Source organism: Equus asinus, chromosome 27 (assembly GCF_041296235.1).
Source record: "Equus asinus isolate D_3611 breed Donkey chromosome 27, EquAss-T2T_v2, whole genome shotgun sequence".
Taxonomy (NCBI): Eukaryota; Metazoa; Chordata; class Mammalia; order Perissodactyla; family Equidae; genus Equus; species Equus asinus.
The window spans coordinates 17,877,636-17,890,462 of NC_091816.1; the positions used below are offsets into that span (position 1 = coordinate 17,877,636).

A 12,827-nucleotide genomic window follows, 5' to 3' on the forward strand; every position below is an offset into this window, starting at 1 on the left:
TTGAGGCTGCAAGAAACAGCTGTGAAGTGTGGACAGCTTCTATGCATCCGGCGGGCTCTAGATTATTGTAGGGGGCTTCAGAGGGCTCAGTATGTAAGCCACAGCTGTGCCCTAAAAATGTCCCAATGGGAACGGAGACTGCCTTGGCTAGAGGGTCTTTCCTAATTCCTTAAAGCTCTCCTCCAACATCCAAGAAGGCACTCAGGCCTGTCCGCGGCTCCAGGTAAAGCGCTGGACGACCGGGCCTCTCGCAGATTCCGGGGGACTAGTAGGCATCGGTTTCAGCAGCAGCGATCGCAGTAGCGATCGCAGCAGCGTAGGGTTCAGGCCCGCGGGCCATCGAACACCGCCCTGCGCAGCGCGGGGCTCCGCAACGCTCCGCGGGAGCGCACGCGGCGCGCGCGGAGGCCGGCTCCCTCGCCACGCCCACTTCCTGCCCGATCCCGGGCTTTCCAGGTCCCCTCTCCCGGTGACCCGGATGCGCCGTCAGTTTCCTCCACCGCGGACTCGGCGGCCGCCCGGCTCCCCGGCGAAGCCGCAGGCAGCCACGAGGGCACGGGCAGGGGGCTCCCGGCGGCTGGCCTGGCAGGTGTAGGGCGCCGGTAGGAGCTGGGCGCGCACGGTTACCGAGCGTGGAGGAGACACTGCCCTGCGGCGATGGGTGCCAGGGGCGCTCCTTCACGCCGGAGGCAGGCAGGGCGGCGGCTGCGGTACCTGCCCACCGGGAGCTTTCCCTTTCTCCTTCTCCTGCTGCTCCTCTGCATCCAACTTGGGGGAGGACAGAAGAAAAAGGAGGTGAAACCAACCCCCTCGACCCCTGAGACCCGGGCGGGCTGGGGCGGGTCGGGGCGGGCCTTGTTGCTAGGCAGCCGTACCGCGTTGCTAGGCAGCCGGTGTGTCCGGCGTGGGCGATGGCGGCCTCGGGGCGGGATCCGAGCTGGTGGGAGGCTTTTGGATGAGTCCTTTGGGCCCCCAAGTCTCGGATGTGGGGTTAACCGCTTGCTTTCTCAGAAAATAAGGAAGCATCCCCCTGGCTCTGCGCCTCAGCGCCTCACATCCTTCAGAGCCGGGGCGCTTTTGACCCTTAGTTGGAGGCAGACCTTCGGGACCTCGAGTCACTAAAAGAGGTGTGTTAGATGGGAAAATACCCTTTAGGAGTATTTGCAAACCTACGGGAATTATTTGTCCTTTAAGTTCATTACTCTGCTCCGTTCGATATCCTTTTCAAGAGGCAACAGCATATTGAGAATGTGTTTTAAGTTATTCGATATTCTTAATTATACATTTTTAAAGCTGCGTGGTTGGTTTTCATTATATTGAACTCTGTATAATGTGACAGTAATATCACATTGTCTAAGTTATGCAAGTTTATTTGTGAAGTTCGGATCACCTGATTTCAATCTTAGTTCTCTGAATAACTTTGATGAGGGCGAGGGTTGAAGTGACTATTTAAAGTAGTTGTAGAGTTATTTGTGAAGGATCAGCAAAAAAAAATCAATTTTGGAAATATGAGTAAGGTTTCTAGTTGTATGTCATGTTAGTAAGAGCATTCTCTTTATATAATTCAAGTTCATTTTTCCTGGTGAAATTATACACACACGTGGCTCAAAATCTACTTTGGGTTTAAAATATTGCCTCAGTTTTCTTGATAGCTGGGTAGAGAGAGTGAAAAAACAGCCTCACATGCAAAATAATTTTGATTTTCTTTCTCTTTACTCTTTGCCTGAAACAACTTTGAACTCAGTATTAACTTCTTCCCTTTAGCTTTTTAATTTTAACATGAAAATAGGCCATCGGAAATTCGTAGTGGAGTTCTGGTAAGAGGGTTAGAGAAGAACCACTGTTAAATTAAAACTGTATTTGTATTTACAAATAGAAATTAAAGATAAATTTTCTTGCACTTAGTATACTAAGAGTTACATTCCATGGTTTTTCTTGAGAAAGGGAGGAGGTTAAAAAGTAGAATTTTTGTATGGATTACCAGAGCAGAGGGCAATAAAAAAATGATATGAAACTCCTTGGAAATTCTGATGTTTTATCTCTTAGAAAGGTTGCTATGACTATAGTAACTTTCAATTGAAAGAAAAAATCTAAAAAGAAGTCTAAAAAGTGTCAAAGCATCTTAGCATCTCCAATTGTAAGACTATTTTAACATGTGAAAATATTTGTTAACGTAGTATAATTAAATATAAATTATGATATCTTCTGTTTCCATTAAATTATAAGACGTATTTTAAAAACGAAGAATTAGGGAGAAAATTTTTGAAGATTAAGAAAGGGTATGTTTATTTCTCTTAAACAGGAGAGCCTAATACTAATATGTGGTGGTATTGTAGAACACACATATTTTATGTAAAGAAAAGAAGAGCAAAATAAAAAATAGTTGATGTTTTAATACTTTACAGAATGAGCATGCATCTCTCTGAAATGTAGGCTAGTTCTGTACATGGTACTCAGTTCAAAAACTCATCTCTTTTAATACTGGGAAAAAAGCATTCTTTATTGGAAATGTTGTAAGTGGTTGGTCACCAATGTGGTACTTTTCTAGGGGTATTCCAGGGTTGTTTTGCCATATGTGGTTTCTTCTTTGCTGAATTGAGAACCTGATGCCCAGTGTAAGATTTGACACCATTGGACCGGAGAGTATAGCAGTTGGAACTTAATTTACTACAATAAAATACTACAGACATGAGTACCATAGTAGTTGACTTGGCATCAACAGTGTCTACCTTCATTCTGGGGAAACCAAATTGAAGCCTAAAGTTGAGCCTAGAATAAAGAAAGGACATTAGTTGTTTTTGAGGAAGTTATAGTTATGACAGTAACAGTTACCACCATAGGTATTTTTTTTTTTAAAGGTTTTATTTTTTTCCTTTTTATCCCCAAAGCTCCCCGGTACATAGTTGTATATTCTTCGTTGTGGGTCCTTCTAGTTGTGGCATGTGGGACGCTGCCTCAGCGTGGTTTGATGAGCGGTGCCATGTCCGCACCCAGGATTCGAACCAACAAAACACTGGACCGCCTGCAGCAGAGCGCGCAAACTTAACCACTTGGCCACGGGGCCAGCCCCCACCATAGGTTTTTGAGGCAGACAGATGGTCCAATTACAAATCAGCCCCTATCTCACTGTATGACATCAGGCAAACCACTTAACTTTCCTGAATTTTAGTTTCTTTGTTTTAAAATACAGATATAATACCTACATTTCAGGGTTGTCTTTGGGATTAAATAAGACCACATATATAACGTGCTAAGTGCAATGCCTAGAACATAACAAATGCAATAATTGGTGGCTATTGTTACGTGTTGCTCATTTAAATGAAAGCATGAGACAGGATGATGAGCTGCTAAAATGAGAGAAATTTTTTTTCAAATGCATTTTTTGCCAAGTAAACTGACTTTGTAATAGTAAATTGTGTGGTTTGTAATAAATTGTCTATTACTTATTTTATTATGAAACACTGAGAATTCTGAACTCTTAACGTTGTTTGAGAACTTCCCAGCAGGAGGTTTTTGCGTCAGGAAGGATTAATAGTATTCAAGGATTTGTGTTTATGTGAGTGTGTGTCTACATATATATGCGTATAATTGTTTCTGTGTGAAGACATTTTCATTTATTAAAAAATAGTTTTCTTAGGGGCTGGCCCAGTGGTGCAGTGGTTAAGTTCCCAAGTTCTGCCTCCGCAACCCAGGGTTTGCCAGTTTGGATTCAGGTGTGGACATGGCACCACTTGTCAAGCCATGCTGTGGCCTGCGTCCCATGTATAAAGTAGAGGAAGATGGGCACGGATGTTAGCTCAGGGCCAGTCTTCCTCAAAAAAAAAAAAAAAGTTATATTCTCTAGTAAAGAATGTAGTCAAGAGAAATAGTTAAATGAACAGGCAAAGAATATTGACTGGAGATTTTTATAGTCAACTTTTCTTAATTACATTGAAAACAGTCATTAAAAACTAATTTTTGAATCCTCACTCATGTTAAGTGATATGAAATTGGGGGAGACTTTAGCTTCGCAGTAGTCTGTTATTTGCATTTCTAGTGCATCATTGGTTTCCTCTATTTTGATACTTTCTCTATTTCTTACATCATTAACACTTAGCAGTTAATCAGCTTCATTTAGAATTGTTTTAGTCTACAATGACCTCTTCTGATAATATAAAAAGAGCTCAAATTCTGTAATGATTCCAGTAGACCTATTGACTTTGCCATCATCAAAAGCAGCTATAAAAATTTATCCTTCCTGCAGAGAAAACCATTAGCTAATAGGCTATGATAGGTGGGTAACAATGAATATGCAAGATGAAAAATAAAGCAGCTCATAAAAAAAGCTCTTTTTGAGAGGAGTAATGTCATTTCCTAAATTAAATGAAATACTTCAATTGCCTCTGACATAACTTCTTTATGTCATTAATGTTTTTAAGCACATTTTACACTGAAATGTATATATCTAGTTATTTTTTAGTAGTATAGTCATGAAATAGAGACTTTACTATCTTAACAAATGATAAAGAAGGGAGAGGATGGAGGTAAGCAATGGATTTTACCTTTAAGCAAAGATGTTAAGTGGAAGAAAAAGTTTGCAAACATATAAGCACAACTTTAAGAAATGCATCGTATTTACACATTGGTATGAATATGCATATATATGCACGTATATGCAGATTATGCTGATGTCAGGCAGTTTCATCTAGGTTAGATTTTGTGTTCAGTAACTCATGGAAGAGTGATTGGAAATGACCAGTCTTATTTCGATTGGCCAAAATTGCTTGTCAAGAACTATGAAGGCTTAGCCTGCTGCATTTCATGGATGATGGCAGAAGGCATGGGATTCCTGGGTCACACGTGGACAGTTTATTACCCAGAGCACTAGAATTGCCAGAATATCAGGATTTGTGCTGATGCTGCAGGCTAGATGATTCCTGCAAATGTGAATTTTGTAGCAGGAGAGGAACCTTGAGCTTAGGGAACTCAGATCTCTTATAATGGGCTGCAAGCTTGTTTGTCCTTTGCCCTCGAGGGAGACATTATCTGTATTAAATTGGAAAGTAAATAAACCTATTCTTTTTCCTAGAAGGGACAGTGTCTTCCAAGTCTGTGTGCTATGCAAACATCCTTGAAAAGATGGTCCAGAACAAAGTGGGTCAGTGCTTTGGCTGCCAAATTATGTAGAAACTCATAAAGAATTGTCTCCCTCAGTAAGAGATAGTAACTTTGTCAAGAAAGAACGTTTCAGGATATTTTCCACTACATACATACATCATCAGCATGTTCAGTCCCATATGTGTGTTTTGTTCAACATGGAAGACACAAAGAACGTGGAAGAACCGAAACCTGTAAGCTGAGTCACAGATTCGTCAACTTTTGCCACATTTCCCTTTGCATTTTCTCTTGAGCCATAAATGTTCAGTGACTTTGGTTGTGTGATCTGTGTGCCTGTGACTAGTGTTGGTTACCTCAGTAGTCTCCAGGGTTTATTTGGTGTGTCAGGCTGGCTCATGATTGTTTCTTTCCATCAGACTCCTTCCTGGAGCATCATGCTAATCCCAGCAAGATAGAAAATTTACTTTTGGCTAAGTATAGGAGTAACTGTGTTCCCTTTCTAGAGAACAGGTGGATCACGAATAAATGCACATTTCATTCTGTAACGCTGCGATGTGTATATGCGCATGCGCAGACCAAACACGTATGCTTATGCCAGTCTCTATCCAGTTTTTATCCTGTGTTTTGGGCAAGATTTCTGCAGCTTCTCAAGTTGAACATATGTAAAAGCGAGCTCTTGATCCTTCGCTCTGCCCATCTGGCCCGTCTGTTTTCTGAGTGCTGTTAACAGTGCTTTTTTTATGGGAAACGAACTTTTATGCCCTAGGACCTCATTTTTTCAGTAATCACTCGCCAGTATAATATGTCTTTGTAGCTCTTATCCTGTATTTTGCACATTGTACACAGAGAGGCTGGCTTCGCATACTTTCTTGGGGAGTTGTACATGGATTTAAGGAGAGCATCTTGCAAAAATATGATTCCTCTGTTCTACATAGATACATAAAACACATAAATAAATATTTAGTTTTAATATTAAATCTTCAAAATGTTATTCAGAAGAATAGATATTTTTGATAGTAGTTGATAACTGTCTGTCTGCCTGCCTAGTTGTCTCTATTTCTATTTAATGCCAGAAGAAAAAATGAAAATGTCAACTGTGAGCTTAGAGAGTGTTTCAAAATCTATGATAAAAGTTTTAACATAGAAGAGTAGCATCATGGAACCATTAATGAACTGAAAAAGTTAAGAATAAAAGGAAGTCTTCACTAGCATGTTGGTGGTTATTAACGTTTTGGTTGATCATATAAAGATACCTAACTAGTTTGACATTTGGAGGTGAAAAAGAAATTTTCTTTCTGCATGTTACCATGAAAACTCAGCTACCTTTAATGAAAAGGGACACTTAAGTGTAGGTTAGATAAATTGTGGTATCGATTTTCTTAAATGGAACTGTTTGTTGTTAATTTTAGAAGCCTATTTTTAGAGATGGCTTAATGTTGTCAATAAGATTTGACAACCTTTGAACATATTTTAGTTCAGAGTCTTCTCTGCTTGGAAACAAAGCAAACCATTGGAAAGTTAGTTCATATGAGTTTTGTGGTAAAATTTAAGGTACAGAATTGATTATAAATTGTCCAATGTTTACTATTCATAATAAATATTAAATTGAGTGAGATACTTTATTATAACCTACTGAATTTAACAAACTTGGGGGTTGGAAATAAGGCTAAATTATATCGAGAAATGAAAAAAAAGTAACAGAGCAGATAGAAGATAGAATGCTAGGCATTTCAGTTAGATTATAATGGTCTTCACAGTGTCTTTTCATGGTAGTTGTGACACACTTTTGTTTGCCCTCCTTTTGTCTTTGCTAACAGTAGCTTGGGTTGATTTAAGTATTTTTATTAGTCAAAGATTATCATGATTATTCCAGTACCTTGCAAATTATTGGTTTTAGGAGTGAGCACATTATACAATTATGTGGGGCTTTTGGAAAGTTTCCTTCTTCTTCATAAAGGACACAAGGAAGGGAGAGTCTCTCTTCCTGTCTTAGAATATGTGTATGAGAATGTGGTACTCGAATTGCTGAACCCATCTTGTAACCATGAAAGTACAAGCCTGGGGGCAAAACCAGTGAGTTCCTGATGGCAGAGTAGAAAAATGGGAAGAATGTGGGTACTTGATGACATGACTTAACTAGCCTTGTAGTTGCTCTCACTCTGGATGCCTTGTTCTGTGAGTTAATAAGCTTCCTTATTGTTTTAAGACATTTTCAGTTGAATTTCTAAGGTTTTGTGTTTGAAAGCGTTCTACTGAGAAAGGTTGTCTTGGATTAAAGGTTTTATCTATGATTGTACAACTTGTAAGTTTACAGCCTTGTTCCAAAGACCTCTTTCTACACTATGTTTTAGTAACTTAACAATTACCTAGCTCTATGACCTTTGTGAATTAGATATTAAATATTAGTAGAGGATTATTTAGGTATATGTGGCCCTCCCAGAGCTTTGAACTTCAGTGGTCAGTATTAGAAATCTGTATGTGTTTTGGTGTGTTTGGAAGTGAATGTTCCATGTGTTCCTTTTATTAAAATGACTTTATTTTTGTGTGATTTGAAGTTCTCTATTTAAGTATTAAGTGTCCAAAAGATTGTAGGAAGGAAGTTGGAAATAACTTTATGATGCGTCTTAAAAGCTGTTAGCCCAAGAAAGGAGTGGAAGAGTAAGTTATGCCTCAGATATGTTTGCTGTATGCTGTTTTCTAGGTGAATGCTTTTAAAAAGTTCTCTTTTTTTTTTGTTTTGCTTTTGTGTATGTACTAGATCGGTGCATAGTTTCATTTTAAAGACACACCAAATAAAATACAGAAAGACACAACTTATTTTTAAAATGATCGTATTTTAATAATGTTCTTTTGGTTAACATTTGAGTTAAGATTAAGCGAAAAGAAACTTGGACCTCCCTCGAGGAGGAGGGTATTGTGCAGTGCTGACTTGTCCATGTTTTAGAGTTGGAGCTTGCAAAGGGAATAAAGAATTTTTCTCACACTCATGAAGGTGGAGTGATTGTGTTGTGTCTTGCTATTGTTTCCTGTACATTTTCCCCCTTGGAGCCTTTACGAGGAGAAAGAGTGGCTGAGTCAACGTGTAACACTATTATAATAGTACTCTTCTTCAACTTAGCTTCCTGCCAGCTACGTGAGTCATATGCTTTGATGTTGTAGCGTATTCCCAATCATAAAGAGAACAGTAACTGTAGATGTGGTTTTTTAAATACTGAATTATGGAAGGTTAAAGCAGGAAAGCCAGGTTTCAGGCTAAATAACAAAACTGGGACTAGAAATTAGGTTTCCTGACACCAGAGTTTGTATTTTCACGTTCCCATGCTCAGTTATGCTGTCAGGTTGTCCATTTTTTTTCCCCCCGCTTCACTACTTTGATTACACTATTCTTTCCTCTGTCTTTTCGTAGCGGATCTTTTTATGAACTTCCTCTTCATGGGTACGTTTTTTAAACCTTAAAATGATTAGACATTTGGCAGATGTAAAACAAACCTGTTAATACTGCTTAGACTTGACCCCTTTGAGAAGATGATTTACGAAATTAGGTCATCTGTTTCTGTATGAAGCTGTTTAAATAAATGAAATTAGGCTAAATTAAGCCTAAGTTACAAGAGTGAGAACTATAGAACCTACATGGATTAAGAAAGTATGAGTCAATTTCTGTTCCAACCTTCTTCCCCAAACTGTGCCTCATACAGTCCCTAACACCAAGTAACACATTTTCATACGTGTTTGCCCAAGCCAGAAATCCGGGCACATTTCACTTAGTCTCAAACGTTTATTCGTTTGTGACTTTTTTTTGCCATCCCTACCCCGATCCCATCTAAAGATTTCTCCTGAGACTTCTCTGACCAATGCTGCCTTTGAGGAGTAATGTTTAAATGCTGCTTAAATACCTATAGGATGCAATCCAAAATTCTTTGCACACTATTTAGTGCTTATCCTGAGTGAGCGTTTGTCTGACTCTCCTGATGTCTATCTAACTATTACCTGCTTTCCTCCTGTATCAACCTAGGCATGTTTCCCCTCCTCCCTGTTTTGGATGAGGGACTCCTCCTCTGTGCTCACGTAGATGGATCTTGGGACTTATTTCTTTATGGTAGTTATGTGAATTGCTGTCTATTGTCTATCATTCCTGTTATGCCTGTTAGTCCTTTGAGGAGAAGAGTTGTGTGTTTTTGTTAATACCTATATCCCCATATTCAAGCATAGTGCCTTGCACTTGGTAAATTCTTAGTAAAGTTAATTTGGTAAAGTTACTTAAGTTCTCTGAGCCTCCATTTCCTTATCTGTAAAATGGAGATAGTCTGTTAGTCTTACTATAGAGTTGTGAGCCTTACGTGTGATAATCCAGGAAAGCACTTAGCATGGTAGTAAGTAGTGCTTAATGAATGTTAGCTTTGGGGCTGATATTGGTGCGTGAATTTGCAGGATGTACTGTGCGTTGTTTTTTCATGTATTCAAAGTGATTTTTCACAAGTAGTACAAGTTGATTTGGCATTACAAAAGAAGAGTTAAGCAATTTTGCATTTGATGTACATAAGTTTTTGTGAAATGCTTTATTTTCCTATTTAACAAGTTCTGCTACTGAGTTGGCTCTTGAGACCGTCATATTGCTTTCCTCATTGCCAGACCTAATGGGTACTTTTCCTGCTTGACTTTTCTACAGCATTTGACATTGATGGTTTTTACTATTCTCCCCGCCCCCCCCCCAGGTTTATTGAGATATAATTGACATAGCATTTTGTACTGTAAAGGTGTACAGCATGTCGATTTGATACATGCAAAATGATTGTCACCATAGCTTTAGCTAACACCTCCATCACATCATATAATTATCATATTATCATTCCTTTTTTTTGTGGTGAGAACATTTAAGATTTACTCTCATATCATCTTTCAAGTATGTAAAACACTATTGTTAACTACAATCACAATGCTGTGCATTAGATTCCCAGATCTTATCTATCTCCTAACTGGAAATTTGTACCCTTTGACTGACATCATCCCATTTCCCCCACCCCCAGCTCCTGGTGTTCACCATTCTACTCTCTTTCTACCAATTCAGCGTTTTTAGATTCCACATATAAGCGAGATCATATGGTATTTGTCTTTCTTCATTTGACTTATTTCACGTAGCATAATGCCCTCAAGGTCCATCCATGTTGCAAGTGGCAGGATTTCCTTCTTTTTTATGGCTGAATGGTATCCCATTATATATATGGCACATCTTCTTTATTCATTCATCTGTTGATAGACACTTAGGTTCTTTCCATATTTTGGCTTATTGTAAATAATGCTGCAGTAATCACTTTGATACCCTATTTTCATTTCCTGTGGCTGTATACCTAGAAGTGGGATTGCTGGGTCATATGGTATTTCTATTTTTAATTTTTTGAGAAACCTGCATACTGTTTCGCATAGTGGCTGTACCAATTTACATTCCCACCCACAGTGCACAAGGTTCCCTTTTCTCCACATCCTCACCAAACTTGTTATTTCTTGTCCTTTTGAAAATAGCTATCCTAACAGGTAGGTGTGAGGTGATATCTTTTTGTAGTTTTGTTTTGCATTTCCCTGATGTTTAGAGATGTTGAGCACCTTTTCATGTACCTATTGGACTTCTGAATGTCATCTTTGGAAAAATGTCTAATCAGATTCTCTGCCCATTTTTTAATTTAATTAATTCTTTTTTTGCTATTGAGTTGTATGAGTTAATACTTTGGATATTAATCTCATATCAGATATATTGTTTGCAGATATTTTCTCCCATTCTGTAAGTGGCCTTTTCATTTTGTTGATTGTTTCTTCTGCTGTGCGGAAGCTTTTTAGTTTGATCTAATCTACTGATTTGTTTTTGCTTTTGTTTCTTGTGCTTTTGGGTCATATCTAAAAAATTGTTGCCCAGAACAATGTCAAGGAACTTTTTCCATATGTTTTCTTCTTGGAGTTTATGGTTTCCGGTCTGAGGTGTAAGTCTTTAAGCCACTTCGAATTGATTTTTTTGACTTATGTGAGATAGCGGTCCAATTTCATTTTTCTGTGTGTCGTTGTCCAGTTTTTCCAACACCGTTTATTGAAGAGACTGTTCTTTCCCCTTTGAGTATTCTTGGCTCCCTTGTCAATATTAATTGACCCAATATGCAGGGTTTTATATCTGAGGTCTCGATTCTGTTCTATTAGGTATGTGCCTATTTTTATTCCAATACCATACTGTTTTATTACTGTAGCTTTGTAATATAGTTTGAAATCAGGAAGTGTGATGCCTCTCGCCTTGTTCTTTCTCAGAGTTCCTTTGGCTATTTGGGGTCTTATGTGGTTCCATATGAATTTTAGGATTTTTTTTCTATTTTGTGAAAAATGCCATTGAGATTTTGATAGGGATTGGATTGAATCCATAGGTGGCTTTGGGTAGTATGGACATTTTAACAGTATTCTTCTGATCCATGAACGTGGGATATTTTTGCATTTGTTTGTGTCTTCTCCAGTTTCTTTCATCAATGTTTTATAATTATCAGTGTGCAGATCTTTCATGTCCTTGGTTAAATTTATTCCTAAGTATATTTACCAACCTGAAGTGGGTTCACTCACCTGTCATGCAGCCAGCCAGTCTCTGACACCAGGTGTAGTGGAAGAAAGTAGGAATTTTATTGTGAAGTGCTGAACAAGGAGAATGGGGAGCTAAGGCTGTAATCCCAAACTCCCTGAAAAGCTGCAAGCAAGGGTTTTTATTTGGGGTTTAGGTAGGGCATGGGGGACCATGTGGCCTTGGGGGCTGAGGTTTTGAGAGTCCTCTCTGCATGGCAGCTATCTTATTTCTTTATGAGTCGCATGTGCAAATTCAGGGGAGTTCTATGTGTTGCATGTGGTAGATTTTTAGTCTGTGATGTGTAAAGTTTATGATCAATCATTTTAGCTTAATGCTATGGCATGATGCTTAGTCCGGCTGGCTGGCGGGGGAGGAGTTGTCAGCAAGCTACTCTCTTATCAGCTGTGCTCCTGTAGTTATCCAAAGCAAGCTCAGAAACTTTGGTTACTTTGTTTCCCATGTTAAGCTTGTGGATACAGGCAGGGTTTCACCCTAATCCAGGGAATTTTAATTCCTTTGTCCTTGGTTTCAGTATTTTGTTTTTGATGCTATTGTGAATGAGATTGTTTTCTTTATTTCTGTTTCAGATATTTTGTTAGTATATTGAAACACAACTGATTTCTGTATGTTGATTTTGTATCCTGCAACTTTACTGAATTTGTGGATTAGTTCTAACATTTTTTGGTGGAGTCTTTAGGGTTTTCTATATAGATAAGATCATATCCTCTGCAAACAAAGACAGTTTTACTTCTTCCCTTCTGATTTGGATGCCGTTTCTTTCTTTTTCTTGCCTGATTGCTCTGGCTAGGACTTCCAGTGCTATGGTGAATGAAAGTGGTAAGAATTGGCACCCGTATTCCTGATCTTAGCAAGAAAGCTTTCAACTTTTCACTGTTGAGTGTGATGTTAGCTGTGGGTTTGTTCTATATGCCCTTTATTATGTTGAGATATGTTCCTTCCTACCCACCTTGTTGAGAGGTTTCCTTATGGGAGGATGTTGTATTTTTTCAAATCTTTTTCTGCATCTATGAGATTATCAGATGACTTTTATCTCTTATCCTATTAATGAGATGTATCACATTTATTGTTTTGTGTATGTCAAAGTCCAACCATCCTTGCATCCCAGGTATAAATCCCACTTGAT

The 12,827-nt window shown here is 38.8% G+C and overlaps 1 protein-coding gene across 7 annotated transcripts in view; it reads left to right on the top strand.

The window, feature by feature from the left end:
- The first annotated feature begins 416 nt into the window (after window positions 1-416).
- TUSC3 (tumor suppressor candidate 3) overlaps window positions 417-12,827 on the top strand; it is a 214,505-nt gene continuing 202,094 nt past the window's right edge. For 2 of the 7 annotated variants that reach the window (XR_011498777.1, XM_014847813.3), the window contains exon 1: window positions 468-795. Coding sequence is in view for 2 of the 7 variants with exons in the window: in XM_014847813.3 (XP_014703299.1) it covers window positions 658-795 (138 nt within the window). In the remaining 5 variants the exon portion in view is untranslated. Of the gene's footprint in view, window positions 796-885; window positions 1,128-12,827 lie in introns of those variants that run through there. The other 5 variants (XM_014847814.3, XM_070499800.1, XM_070499803.1 and 2 more) reach the window with 5 other exon arrangements.